At 39.0% G+C, this 14,327-nt stretch overlaps 1 protein-coding gene across 3 annotated transcripts in view; it reads left to right on the forward strand.

Annotated features, from left to right (window-relative positions):
- The window catches only part of ROCK1 (Rho associated coiled-coil containing protein kinase 1), a 174,688-nt gene that overhangs the window by 72,792 nt on the left and 87,569 nt on the right, over positions 1-14,327 (forward strand). For 2 of the 3 annotated variants that reach the window (XM_015423304.1, XM_015423305.1), the window contains exons 1-5: positions 2,911-3,006; positions 3,856-3,940; positions 4,830-4,974; positions 9,294-9,432; positions 11,360-11,451. In XM_015423304.1, coding sequence (XP_015278790.1) covers positions 2,990-3,006; positions 3,856-3,940; positions 4,830-4,974; positions 9,294-9,432; positions 11,360-11,451 — 478 coding nt within the window. In that variant the 5' untranslated portion in view covers positions 2,911-2,989. Of the gene's footprint in view, positions 1-1,499; positions 1,676-2,910; positions 3,007-3,855; positions 3,941-4,829; positions 4,975-9,293; positions 9,433-11,359; positions 11,452-14,327 lie in introns of those variants that run through there. The other variant, XM_015423306.1, reaches the window with a different exon arrangement.

Here is a 14,327-nt window from a genome sequence, read left to right on the forward strand (position 1 = left end):
CCAGATGTTCAAACTGGATTCAGAAAAGAAAGAGTCTGTCAGCAGATTATGATGGAATCATGACACAAGTTTTTATTCCACTCCACTAATCAGATAACAGAAATCTGATACTTCTTGAGATATTCCTGTGAATGGCATGGGGTCAATGAATTCCCTGAACCTGCCTAGAAAAAGCTGCCCTCAGTAAGTATGCTGAAATACCCCAGGACAGTCATTGTAGGGACCTGAACACCTACTGAGATGCCATGTCCGCTAGCTAAGCTGGTGCATCTTTTGGTAAGATAGGAAGAAGATAAACTAGCAGGAACCCTAACATCCCATATATTCAACACCACAATCATAAAGCAAAAGCTAGCTTGCTGTTTATGCTGGAAATTTGTAATTTCTGTCCCCCTGCCCTTAATTTGATCAGTTGAGGTAAAATAGGTGCATCTGTATGCAGCCAGGTTTTGGTCACATAAAACAGGTCTATATGCTTTTTTAAGATTAAGCTCCAGTAAGATTATTGTTAGCTTTGACATTGTCTGTTGGGGACACTGAATACAGCACCACCACCTCCTATGCAGGTAGCTGATGCTGTTAAGGTTGACAGTAATGACTCACTGGGTAGATGGACAAGTACAGCAGTGTGTGGTGTTCATGTGTTTGTGTCTTTTTTAAGATTAAGCTCCAGTAAGATTATTGTTAGCTTTGACATTGTCTGTTGGGGACACTGAATACAGCACCACCACCTCCTATGCAGGTAGCTGATGCTGTTAAGGTTGACAGTAATGACTCACTGGGTAGATGGACAAGTACAGCAGTGTGTGGTGTTCATGTGTTTGTGTCTGGTTTCAAACTGATTTCAGAAGACTAAAAACATCAGTGAAATTGTTTTGAGATTTGTATTCTGTGATACAAGGAATGTCGTAAGCCTTAGGGTACAAAGAAAAACATTTTACTACATTTAGCTCCTTTTGATGACAAATATGTACAGTTCCAATATTTCCCTCTGATCACCTGTCTTTATTTAGTAATTGTAAAGGAGCTTTCAGCAAATTATAAATTGTGCTAGAAAGTTACCCAAGTTTACCCTGGTATTTTTATTAGACAATAAATAGACTAATTCAAGCAATATAATAAATTTGCAACATTTCCTATGGTTGTCTTCATTGGGTTTATTGTGAGAACTGGTTCAATTACTTGGCATCAGTAATTGCACCTCTAGATAGGTTATACACATTTTCAGGTAAATGTGGCTGCACTGTATATGGACAGTAAACTGTCTCATCGATTTTTGGTTGATAACATGTTAATTGTTCTAGTAAGCACAACAAAAAAGCAGGACTGAAATTATTCTTGTGGTAGCCTTGGGATGATTTTTAAAAAAAATATTAAAGTGAGTTATGTTTTAAAAGAAGGGTATTTAATCTACTTTATTTATGTATTTAGGAAGACATACTTTAAAAGAAGTTTTGATGAATGAGATAGTCAGTGATTTTGTTTATTTCCTTCTGTAGCTGTTTTATGCGTTCCAAGATGACCGTTACCTTTATATGGTGATGGAATACATGCCTGGTGGGGACCTGGTGAATTTAATGAGCAACTATGATGTTCCTGAGAAATGGGCACGATTTTATACTGCAGAGGTTGTTCTTGCATTAGATGCAATTCACTCCATGGGCTTTATTCACAGGTTTGTATGCTGTTTTTAATATCTGAGACCAGTGTTTCAGCTAGTATTTTGTATTAAAATAAAAGGTAAGCATCGCCACTGATTTAATCTTTCTATGATAACCATCCCTGAATGTAGTAAAATTTTCAGCTTGAGAACAAAGAAGATGAGGGTGGTGCTAGGAAGTATAGGTAAAGGTTTCCCTTGCTTGAACTTGCTGTTTATGCTGGAAATTTGTAATTCCCTGCCCTTAATTTGATCCGTTGAGGTAAAATAGGTGTATCTGTATGCAGCCAGGTTTTGGTCACATAAAACAGGTCTATATGCTTTTTTTAAGATTAAGCTCCAGTAAGATTATTGTTAGCTTTGACATTGTCTGTTGGGGACACTGAATACAGCACCACCACCTCCTATGCAGGTAGCTGATGCTGTTAAGGTTGACAGTAATGACTCACTGGGTAGATGGACAAGTACAGCAGTGTGTGGTGTTCATGTGTTTGTGTCTGGTTTCAAACTGATTTCAGAAGACTAAAAACATCAGTGAAATTGTTTTGAGATTTGTATTCTGTGATACAAGGAATGTCGTAAGCCTTAGGGTACAAAGAAAAACATTTTACTACATTTAGCTCCTTTTGATGACAAATATGTACAGTTCCAATATTTCCCTCTGATCACCTGTCTTTATTTAGTAATTGTAAAGGAGCTTTCAGCAAATTATAAATTGTGCTAGAAAGTTACCCAAGTTTACCCTGGTATTTTTATTAGACAATAAATAGACTAATTCAAGCAATATAATAAATTTGCAACATTTCCTATGGTTGTCTTCATTGGGTTTATTGTGAGAACTGGTTCAATTACTTGGCATCAGTAATTGCACCTCTAGATAGGTTATACACATTTTCAGGTAAATGTGGCTGCACTGTATATGGACAGTAAACTGTCTCATCGATTTTTGGTTGATAACATGTTAATTGTTCTAGTAAGCACAACAAAAAAGCAGGACTGAAATTATTCTTGTGGTAGCCTTGGGATGATTTTTAAAAAAAATATTAAAGTGAGTTATGTTTTTAAAGAAGGGTGTTTTAATCTACTTTATTTATGTATTTAGGAAGACATACTTTAAAAGAAGTTTTGATGAATGAGATAGTCAGTGATTTTGTTTATTTCCTTCTGTAGCTGTTTTATGCGTTCCAAGATGACCGTTACCTTTATATGGTGATGGAATACATGCCTGGTGGGGACCTAGTGAATTTAATGAGCAACTATGATGTTCCTGAGAAATGGGCACGATTTTATACTGCAGAGGTTGTTCTTGCATTAGATGCAATTCACTCCATGGGCTTTATTCACAGGTTTGTATGCTGTTTTTAATATCTGAAACCAGTGTTTCAGCTAGTATTTTGTATTAAAATAAAAGGTAAGCATCGCCACTGATTTAATCTTTCTATGATAACCATCCCTGAATGTAGTAAAATTTTCAGCTTGAGAACAAAGAAGTTGAGGGTGGTGCTAGGAAGTATAGGTAAAGGTTTCCCTTGCTTGAAAGCTAGTTGAATCTGACTCTAGGGTTGCGGTGCTCATCTCCGTTTCCAAGCTGAAGAGCCAGCGCTGTCCAAAGATATTTCCGTGGTCATGTGGCCGGCATGACTGGACGCCAAGGCACACGGAACGCTGTTATCTTCCCACTGAAACGGTACCTTTTTATCTACTTGCAATTTCTTGCTTTCGAACTGCTAGGTTGGCAGGAGCTGGAACCAGAGATGGGAGCTCACTCCATCATGTGGCACTCGGGTCTCGAACTGCTGAACTACTGACCTTCCAGCCTGCAGTTCAGCATTATTTTCTACTTCTGCCCTCATCTGTAAGGATGTTGAAACACAAATGAGAACTGATTTGAGACTGGCCCCATGTTTTTCAAATTCACCTTCTAAGGTTCATATAGCCAATTTTTGCATGTAAGGAACTGGGTTATTTTGCTCACCCCTGACCACAAGTTGCCAGTAAACCCATGTATTCTCATATTGGCTTTATACATTTGTCATATACTTGGTGCTTAATAATTTTTCTCACATTTTTATTTTGTTGTTCCTCAGAGAGCTCAGTCGAACATATAAAATTTGCAAATGTATACTACTTGTGATATTGCATGTACAAATCTTTTTTCTGGAAACAATTAAAAACATTTGCTTTATTCTTTCTAGAGATGTAAAACCTGATAATATGCTGCTTGATAAATCTGGTCATTTAAAACTAGCAGATTTTGGTACCTGTATGAAGATGAATAAGGTTGGTATGTTTAAATGCTGCATTAACCTCTTATGCCAAGAGCACCTAGGTTTTTTCAGTAGTGGGACGCATGATCAGAAATCTGTTTTTATGCTGGCAGCATTAATTCTTATTGACAATAATAATGAAACATAGTCTGTTAGCTATTAAAATATAGTCTGTTAGCTATTTCAGTAGTAATACATAAGCAGTCAAAAACAGTTTAATCAACTTTATTCATATGAAGGACATAGAGGCCTAGTGCTAATAAATTATCAGTTTTGGTCAAGTGAATGAGAATATGGTTGTTTAACAGACTGAACCATTCTTGAGTAATATAAGGTGTATGTAACCGTGGCACATTTCACTGCTGACTCCATTTTTACCTCTGGTTCAGTTTCAGCAGTGTGATGGAAGACATTGTAGTCTCTGAGTCAGGTAGATTCAAAATGATGCCCAAAGTGTGGCCACATAGCCAAAAAATTCATGATAGTTTCAGAATTCTTATAGTAGTCCCCCAAAATTCCAGGGGATACCATGTCTTCTTAATGGGCATAGTTCACTTCAGCCCAGCCAGTTCCTCTTGAAACTGAGGCACATTGATTGGGCAAATGCTTGTCAGTAATTCTTCATAATGTCCCAGTTTCATGGTGAAATTGCAGCTCAATTTTTTTTTTTGCTTGAAAGCCTAGGTGGGTTGCATTTGGTCCATGGGCCAAATGTTGGCCACCGTTGCTCTATGCTTTTGAATAACATGTTTTTCTTGGAGTTTTTTTTTTTTTATAACAGTGTTTCAAATATCTGATGGGCTTCAACTATAATAATATTTTTCTAAGCCAAATTTTACAATTTTCTTCAAAGGAAGAAATTTGGAAAAATTCACTGAGTGAATTTTCTTTCTCCTGTATAGGAAGGTATGGTACGATGTGATACAGCTGTTGGAACTCCAGACTATATATCTCCAGAAGTATTAAAATCTCAAGGTGGTGATGGTTACTATGGGCGGGAATGTGACTGGTGGTCAGTTGGCGTCTTTTTGTATGAAATGCTTGTTGGTGAGTATCAGAAGGATCTGTGTTTTGTAAATGGCATTCATTGTATTTCTTACTCTTTCTCTTTCTGAGTTGTTTAAAATAGCTGTTTTAATTTAGCAGTTATGTATTTGCTATTTACAGATTGTTATTTTGTATATAATTCTGTGCAAGACAAACTCTTGATCTCAGTAAAACTGACATTATGTTTGAATGAAAGTAATATTACAATTAGTTTTAGCACAAACCACGTTCCTAATTATTTAGTAAGATCCCTTTTGTAGCTCATTCCCAAGAAGTTTTCTTTGGATGTGTTTGTGTGTTTCCTGAGCAAGCATGTTGAGTCTATGGTTGATATAACAAAAAAATTATTGGTTTGCAAGTAGAAATAATTATATAACCGGTTCATTTTCGTAGTTTCTGTGCAGTCCTACATTGGGACTGCATGTGTGCAGGTCAGCTGCGGAAAAGATTTCCAAAGCTTTCTAGTAGACTAGGAGCACCCCTCCTCCCTCTGGTGCCTTCCCGCCAAAGCAGTCACATGACTAGGAGGAGGGGCGCTACTCCCCCAGTTCTCTTTTTGCTGCTGTGGAGAGAGGTTCTCCACTGCTCTCTGTTTTTATCCTCACTTCATTCTTGAGGCTGAGGAGTCTTGTTTCTCTCATAAATTTTCTTTTTGTCACTGATACTCATTCTATTGAAGAATAAACTATATTTAAAGAAGAAATGGTTCTGGATTTCCAGTGTGTCATTATGGTTCAAACGGGGCCTACTCAGGATTGCACCGTGCCTTAACTACCTAGGGGTCCACCCATCACAGCTGCTTGCTCTTGCTATCGCCAGTTTCCCCTGAAGGCATGATTAGATAGAGCTGGACTCAGAAGAGTTCTTTTTCAAAGGCTTTGGCTGTGCACCAGCCTAAATAAAGACATATTTACTGCTCTTTGGCTTTGTCTGCTCTGAGGGAAGAAACCTGGAGGTGTTGCCTAACAGAACTTCTGATTCAGAATGGCTCTTTTCATTGTCGTTGTCCTGTGCAGTCCCAAATGGATTCTGTGCAGCCTGCAGGCCAGCCACTGGGAGATCTTTTTCTCTAGCTTAGCAACAGAAAGCAACTTTCTTTTCAGGATGTCTTTATACTTGTGCTACAAAAATGACGATGAACACATACTGTATGTCTGGTCTATCTTGAAAAGTCTCATAATGTTTCCTCATGCCCAGTTTGCCAGAAGTAATCCAGCAAGTGATTTTGCTTAATAGTTTTGCAGGAGTACAAAAAGCCAAACAAACAAAAAATAGCCCTCTTAAAAAACTTTTATAGCTACCATTATCCTACAGATGAGGTGGCTCAAGTGGTTAAGGTGCTGAACTGCAGGCTGTGGAAGGTCAGTAGTTCAGCAGTTCAAGACCCAGGTTGCTGCATGACGGAGTGAGCTCCCATCTCTAGTTCCAGCTCCTGCCAACCTAGCAGATCGAAAGCAAGACATTGCAAGTAGATAAATAGGTACCACTTTGGTGGGAAGGTAACAGCGTTCCGTGCACCTTGGTGTATAGTCATGCCGGCCACATGACCACGGAAACGTCTTTGGACAGCGCAGGCTCTTCGGCTTTGAAACGGAGATGAGCACCGCAGCCCTAGAGTCGGACTCGACTGGCTTTCGAGCAAGGGAACCTTTACCTTTACCTTTATCCTACAGTAAGAGACTAAACTTCTTTCTTTCATCCACATGGTCCCTTTTCTTGGAGAGATTTTTTACGGGTTTCTCACTCATTTGCAAGTAGCCTAGTTAAAGTTGGTATATATGCAGATCAACATCCAGTGATTGTGCAAATTGAATTTGTAAGTGTTAAGAGAAGACCTAATTGGACATTAAATAAATACTTAAAACGGAATCTGAAATTTATTAAGAAAGAAATAATTTTCAAAGTTGTGGGAGTTGTTTAAGGCATACATAAAAGGGAAGTTGATCTCACAACAAAGCCATTTAATGAAGAACAGAGAAAAGACACAATTAGAAATTGTTGGAGAAATAAAATATTGGATAAATTATCAGGTAATGATGAAGACAAAAAATATTTCTTTGCAGGAAAGATTTAAAACATATAATGCGTGTCTTACAGCAAGATCTTTGGTGAATGACCGACAAGAATTATTTGAAAATGGAAAAGAAAATGGTATACCTGTTGTAAGGCTACTTGCTGGAAAACTAATTGATAAAAATCCTACCCTTATCAAAAAAGCAGCAAGGAAAATGCTTCTTTCATATAAGGAGACTGACTCAATCAAGTTTATTACAGTCATAGACCAGTATAATAGAAGACAAGTAGATACAGTTAAGGGAGCAGTAAAATTATAAAATATAATGGCATCTAAAATTATAAATAAGGATCTAAAAACTTTAAAATACAGAAATAATAGAATCAAAATTATGATCAAAAGTTAGGTTTAGGCCTATAAGGAGACTGCAGAAGAATTTTTATTCAGAGCTATATAGAGAAGAAAGTGCAACAATTAAAATATATTTTTAGAAAAAACTGAGTTTGCCACAAATTAACCTTACACATAAAAACATGGTTGCCAGTAGAGTTTGAGGAACTTAAGATGTTGTAAGTGAATTGAAACAAGAGAAAGCTCCAGGTCCGGATGGTTTTTGTGTAGAATTTTATGTTGCGTGCTGTGTCGAACCATCTACCTTCTACTTTGTAGATGCAGAAAAGGACTTTGATAGAGTCAACTGGCAGTTTTTGTCAGCATTTCTGGAAAAAATATAAATAGGCTGTTATTATTATAAATGAATATCTGCATGAAACAGCAGAAATGGGGAAATAATTTCTCAGTGCTGTTTCTACATGGGAAAACTACTTGAGGGGAAGGCAGGAGCCCATTCTCTTCTGCAGCATCATTCCTTTTTTAAAATATATTTATTTTTTAATTATTTTCCACAAATTTTACATATTATCTTTTACTCATACATTTCGTAGTAGTTTTTGACCCTCTCCCCTCCCCCAACCCCCCATTGATATTCCGGTGATTTTAGTCCTATATTCCCAGCCACGGGCACAAAGTCCGAATCTTACTCTGAATGTCTTCTCTTCCTTCTGTTGGTATCCATTCCAGGTAGGTCTTCTACTTCGTCCTGATTCCCATAGTCTTATCTTCCCATGTGGACTTTCATTCCAGCTTTTCGATTATGTCGGACTGTATGAGATCAAACAAATAATTATGTCAGATTTCTACTGTCCATTTATTTTTGCTCTTCCAGCCTAGAACTATTACTGCTTTACTTGCTAGTATCATGGCTTTAAACATAGCTTGGTTCTCTTTGCTAATTGCTGCGTTTCCTACTATACCCATTAGCATTAAATTAAAGTTGATGGTCAATGATACTTTACATGTCTTTTTTATAATTTGTAGTATCTTTGTCCAGAAAACCTTGACCTCTGGGCATTTCCACCACATATGGGAATACCATCCCTTCGATTGTTTACAATGCCAGCATCTAGGACTCATACCTGGGAACATGTTTGCTATTTGTGCTGGTGTTTTATACCATTTAGTAAGAAATTTATGCTCCATTTCATTAAATTTAATCACTTTGATTTCCTCAATTCCTTTCATTATTTTACTTGCCATGCTTTCTGTTATCTTACCTTCTTTGGCCCAAGTGTTTTGTAGATAAGATATTGACTTGTCTTCCCTGCAGCATTATTCCAAGCCTGTTTGGGCTGTCCTTTATTTTTTAAAGCCATTCCCCACAGTTGCTGTCTGGCTGTGGGGAACCTGAATTGAGTCCAAGGAACACGGGCCCAGCTGTTCAAAAACATGAACATGTAGTTTGGCCCTTCATTATTGCATAAAACAGCATTTTGTTGTTGTTGTTGTTCATGAGATATGTGATTTTTAAAATAATAAAAACTGTAACCTTTAGAGTCTACATTTTCCCTCTAATTCCCCCCTAATGGTTCCAGTATGCTTTTGATGCTCTGGAAATCATTACTGTGTGTTAGACAGAACATGAAATATTTTTATATAATCTGCTCAGTTAAGACCATGGACATTCAGCACTGCTGTTGGATTCTTAGCATACCTGGGTAACTAGCATTTTCCATTTTATAATTTTAGATATTTGAGTTTTAACAGGATCATACTGACTATATAAAATCTTAAAATGAGAAATGCATGCTTCTGCTCATTTACCCTGGTTTCTTATCTAGTTCTTATATAGGCTACAGTCTGACCTGTTTTATCTTTTGTCTTCCTGAGCATTTTGCTTCCTGTAGCTATTATTTGTTACCTAATTTTTCATTTCTCTCACTGTGTATATATGTACTTTTAAAAATAGGGGATACACCTTTTTATGCTGATTCATTGGTTGGAACATACAGTAAAATTATGAACCATAAGAATTCTCTGAGCTTCCCCGAAGATAATGATATCTCAAAAGATGCAAAAAATCTTATTTGTGCCTTCTTAACTGACAGGTAAAATACAATATTCTGATTCAGATTGTGAGTTTTGGAAAGATTTTTGTGTGATTCACTTCAGTTTTTGGTGATGATAATCTTTCTTTCTTTCTTTTTTTACTTTCTGTTATAATGCTGTTAGGCTATTTGTCCTGATAATAAAATATAGTGTTGTTGCTGTAAGATAGCCTTTAAGAGGTGCCTTGGAGAATAAAAGAAATTCAAACTAGGCTTCAAGTTTGCTGTTGTTAAATAGTAATCATGATTTAATAATGATTATGCATAAGCCCATATAGCACATTTAGTTTTGTTCTGAGGTTGCTAAAAATTTTAATTTGAATGAATTTCTTAGTATATTGTTTCCAGGGTTTTTTTGTGGCAGTTCTTTTCTTTACACCAAATGTACTCTAACTTGTATAATATTATTCAATCCAAATTTTAATATGAGTGAGCCTTCCTTAATCTTAGGAAGTTCAGTTTATGAAATGCAAAGTACAAAACTTATACTAAAATTCTATTTTTACAAGCAAAAGTATTGATGGAATTATAACTGTCTTAGTAGTATAGACTGGAGACTGTTTCAGCTTTGAAAGAGTTCTGTTCTGTAACAAGCATTGTCATGGTCGATAGTGGCCCAGGAACATGAATTTTGAGGGGAGGGGGTATATGATGTGCAAACATTTTATTAGCCTGTGAAAATTATGGAAAATAAATGTTTCTGAAATCTGGTACTATCAAACAAGTAATGGTAGCCTCCTTGGCCCTTTCACATAAAACTTACTTACAACAGAGAAACATAGGGTTGCCAGGTCCCCCAGATTCAGCCGCCAGGGGAACCTCACCCCCAAAGTGCCGGGATTGCGGGGACGTACCGGCGCAATGACGTCACCTGGAGTTAACGTCATCGGGCCAGGCACGTTGTGGGGGGACGCTCTTATCGTTTGAGGGAAAACTTTGTTTTCCCCTCAAATGATAGTACCCCCGTCCCCAATGTGCCTGACACAATGACATCACTTTTGGGTGACGTCATCACGGCACACACATGTGCCAGAGATGTCCCAGAGAGGGGCTGGGACTTCCTCGCTAGAACGAAGGTAAGACCTGGCAACCCTAGAGAAACAGGACAAGGATGGGTTAACTCATTCCATGCCCATCCGTTTCTGTCTCCACTTTGACTTTCTACACAATGCAAAACACATATTAGAAACCCTGGCAAGGGGAATTGCTGCTGAGAGATGTGATTTGGAGCATAGAAAAAGTCCATGGTGAAGATCTGCCCCTCTCTGCCACTTTTCTGCTCCCATTTTCTCTCACTGGAAATAGCCTTTTCTATAAGAAAAGTACTACTGCATACATTTGCATTTACATGTGTTTGTAATATCAGAGCTTGTATAACTTGCCGGGGGCAGCTGAATAGGGATATGATGCATTTACATATCTTTCATTCCTGATATCTGTAGAGAGTACTACATACTAATACACTTGGGGATTGTATTGAATGCTAATAAACAAGGTGATATTTTGTACAGTAGGTTCTCCCCCCTACATAGGTATGTATGGAACAAGACTGAGCCCCTCAGTGTTATTGTTTTGGCATAGCCTTCGTATCTGGCAAAGATAATTGTGTGCCTTTTTCACAGAGAATGCATTTATGTGTATCCCTGTTCTGTGGAAATTTTTACGGTAATAGGAATTTATGTTAACATGCTATAAGGCATCTAGTGAAGATTTCTTGCTGCTGTTTGCTACTGTTAACCTGTTTAACAACTCATGATTGTTTTAACTTTAGCAATTAAAAAGCACCATCCAAGCAACCATGAACAGATTGGCATTTCTGCATTCTGTGACAATTTCACATTATTAATAACTATAAATACAAGTTTAATTCTTGGCCATCAGGACCATACCTTAAAATATTATATTCAAAACTAATTCAATTTTACAGGGAAGTCAGATTAGGCCGAAATGGTGTAGAAGAAATCAAGCGGCATCTGTTCTTCAAAAATGACCAGTGGGCTTGGGAAAATCTGAGAGACAGTAAGTATCTTTCTGTACAGAAGCAAGTTGTAATTTTCTTTTATGGCAAACCGTCCCATTCAAATATTCTTAATGGAAAACACTTATCTGCCTGTGAACTATTTGATAGCACCTATAAAATGTTGGCTCTTTACATTTTAAAGGGTAGTTTCCTAAACAGCTAAAGATTTAAGAACTATGCTCCAGGGATGTGCATTCAGATATTTCTGATCCTCACTCTCTCGCCCCCTGTCTCCCCCCCTCCCTATAAAATACCAGTAATCAGTTCCTCCAAAGTTCTGGAAATATTTGGGGCTGGCATTTTAAGGCTCCAGGCCTATTTTTCTTCAATGTTAAGGGTTTCCTAAAGCAATGGGCTCAAACTTTAGAGGGATCACTAGAGCTGTATGCCCAGTCATGACAGTCTTCTCACAGCCCTTCATGGCTCTCTGAGCATAGGCAAAGAGGGTAAAAAGCAGGCCTGCTGCTTGACTTCATTTCAGGGCTAGATTTTTTGGGTGCTGCTGCAGCTGTGCTCTGTGCCTTGGATTTCTGCTCCCCGCCTTCCTGAGAAAACCCACTATAAAGGACCCAATCCAAGTGCTGTGCAAAACATATTATTCAAAAAACATCTTTTTACATAGTTTTCTTCATACAAAAATCTTATAAGGAGACACAGTCTCAGGAAGTGGAACACCAAAGCAACTTAGGTTTAAGAACATTAAATATAGTACAGTCCAATATCTTGTGCCTAGGCACACAATTCCAAAATATAGTCCAACAGTTTAAATCCCATGTTGCCTAATAAAAGGCACAGCTGTGTAATTGACATTCTGTTCTGATAGGGCGTGTTGACCTTTTTCCCGTTTCCCAAAGAGCTTCAACTTATAAGCGACTGTGACCACTCTGTAGTAACACCTTTTCTGTCAGTCTTGAAATCAGTAGCCTGAAGCCTACAATTTTCTTTCTTAACCCTACATTGCTTTGGTGTTCCACTTCCTGAGTCTGTTTCTCCTTATGAGGTTTTTGTATGAAGAAAACTATGTAGAAAGATGAAGAACAAATTTAGAGTCCAGTGGCACCTTTAAGACCAACAAAGGTTTATTCAAGGTATGAGCTTTCGTGTGCTAGCACACTTTTTCAGATACAGTGGAATGGAAGGTAAGGTTCAAACTTATTAATGGGCTGAACTGCAAATTAACATGTAACATGATGAAGATGTTTTAAGATCTGCAAAAACAGAATTAAATAACAAGCTACAGTTATAAGGTTGTAAAGCAATAAATACATAAAAATAAGTCTGAGACTCTCCATTCACTCCCAGAGCATGGAGGTTTTTTGAATAATAACTTATGTTTTGTACAGCACTTGGACTGGGTCCTTTGTAGTGAGCTATTTATAGGTGCTGGTCTATTTGTGGATGTATTCCTGAAAAAAGCTTCTTGTTCTGTACCTGGACATCTTCAATGTGGAATTCACTTTAAAATATTACTTTATTGGGTGCTTTCAGTATTGTTATCTGATTCAAATGCCAATGGACTGATAACAGCTAATGTGGCGTGGTTCCTGGCTAAGGTTGCCGCTCTCAAGAAACACTGAAAGCTTTATCATCTTTGCAAACACCTACACCGATTTTTAATCTTCGGAGGATTTTAGTTAGTTGGCTCCGCCCCAAGTGTAGTTAGGTCTTTTTTATTCTCTGGGCTATACCTGGGTTTTATATGTTTACTGATTGTGACTATGTACTTGTCATATTTTATGTCAATTTTATGTACATATTTTACCCCTTTTGCATTCTCTTCTGGTCAAGACTTCGGTCATATAGACCCGTAATAAATTGAATAGAATATTACTTTAAATTTTTCTGTGTGTTTTGTTTTGGCTGGGAGACACTGCCCTTCCTGGATCTTTTAAAATAGTTTTTTAAAAATATTTTTCTTTAGCAGCTTGGTTTGGATTTCTCTGGTTTGATATTGGTTCTTTTAGCATTTGGAGTCTTTTGACCAGTGATTGCTCTTGTGTGTTTGACTATTGGCTTCTTTGCTCTGAAGGAAGCATGGGATTTTTTCCTCATAGGAAACAATAGAGAAAAGTAGGATAGCTGAGGGCAGTTAGTGGTACAGATGAATGTATGTTGCAGTCGAGAAGTCATGCCTTATATCATTAAACTAGGAAGAAGGCTCGTTGTGGGAGTGAAGACAACAGGCGCTAGGCTGGCTGTTTGGGTGTGGGCCACTTGGCCTCAGCCACCCCCTGCCAGTGCCACCAAATCGAGACTCCGCCGGGCCAAGCCACCCAGCCACCAGGCTGCCTGGTCGCGGGCCCCCGTTTCCATCCTCTCCCAACCTGGCTCGTCAAAGGTGCCCGGCCTGCCCCTCCATGTGGTCGAGGCACTGGTGAACCAAGCTGCCCGGCTTCGTCTGTCCCTGCCCAGGTGGGCCAAGGCTTGCGACCCGGTCCCCTTGTTTACTGGAGGGCGGGAGGGCAGGAGAACCCACCTCCTCTTCCTTTGTGCCCGCCGCAGACCCCGACGGCGCACCCTTCCTGGTTGCCTGGACTGTGGTGGCGGTGCAAGGCCGCTCCAATCGCCCCAGCCTGGCGCCCTCCCGCTGCTGCCTCCGTGGCCCGAGGCAAAGGCGCCCCTGCCTTGCCAGGCGCCCCGTTCCTCCTGTGAGTTCGCTTCTCCGGACCGGAGCGACCTAAGTGCTTCCCACCCCCTTTCTGGCTGGGCTGTCATGGCGGCTGGGCCAGGGGGCCTTTGGGAGGCGTCTCCTGGTCGTTTGCCTTGGCGGAAGGGCAGGAGAACCCAGGGGGAGGGCCTGAAAGGGCTCCCTGGGCCCCTCCTGGCTTGCTGGGCTTGGCTGCTGGGCCAGGATGGGGCCGGTGGGCTTCTGGGC

This window comes from Gekko japonicus, unplaced genomic scaffold, assembly GCF_001447785.1.
Source record: "Gekko japonicus isolate JY-2015 unplaced genomic scaffold, Gekko_japonicus_V1.1 scaffold1146, whole genome shotgun sequence".
In the NCBI taxonomy this organism is placed as follows: Eukaryota; Metazoa; Chordata; class Lepidosauria; order Squamata; family Gekkonidae; genus Gekko; species Gekko japonicus.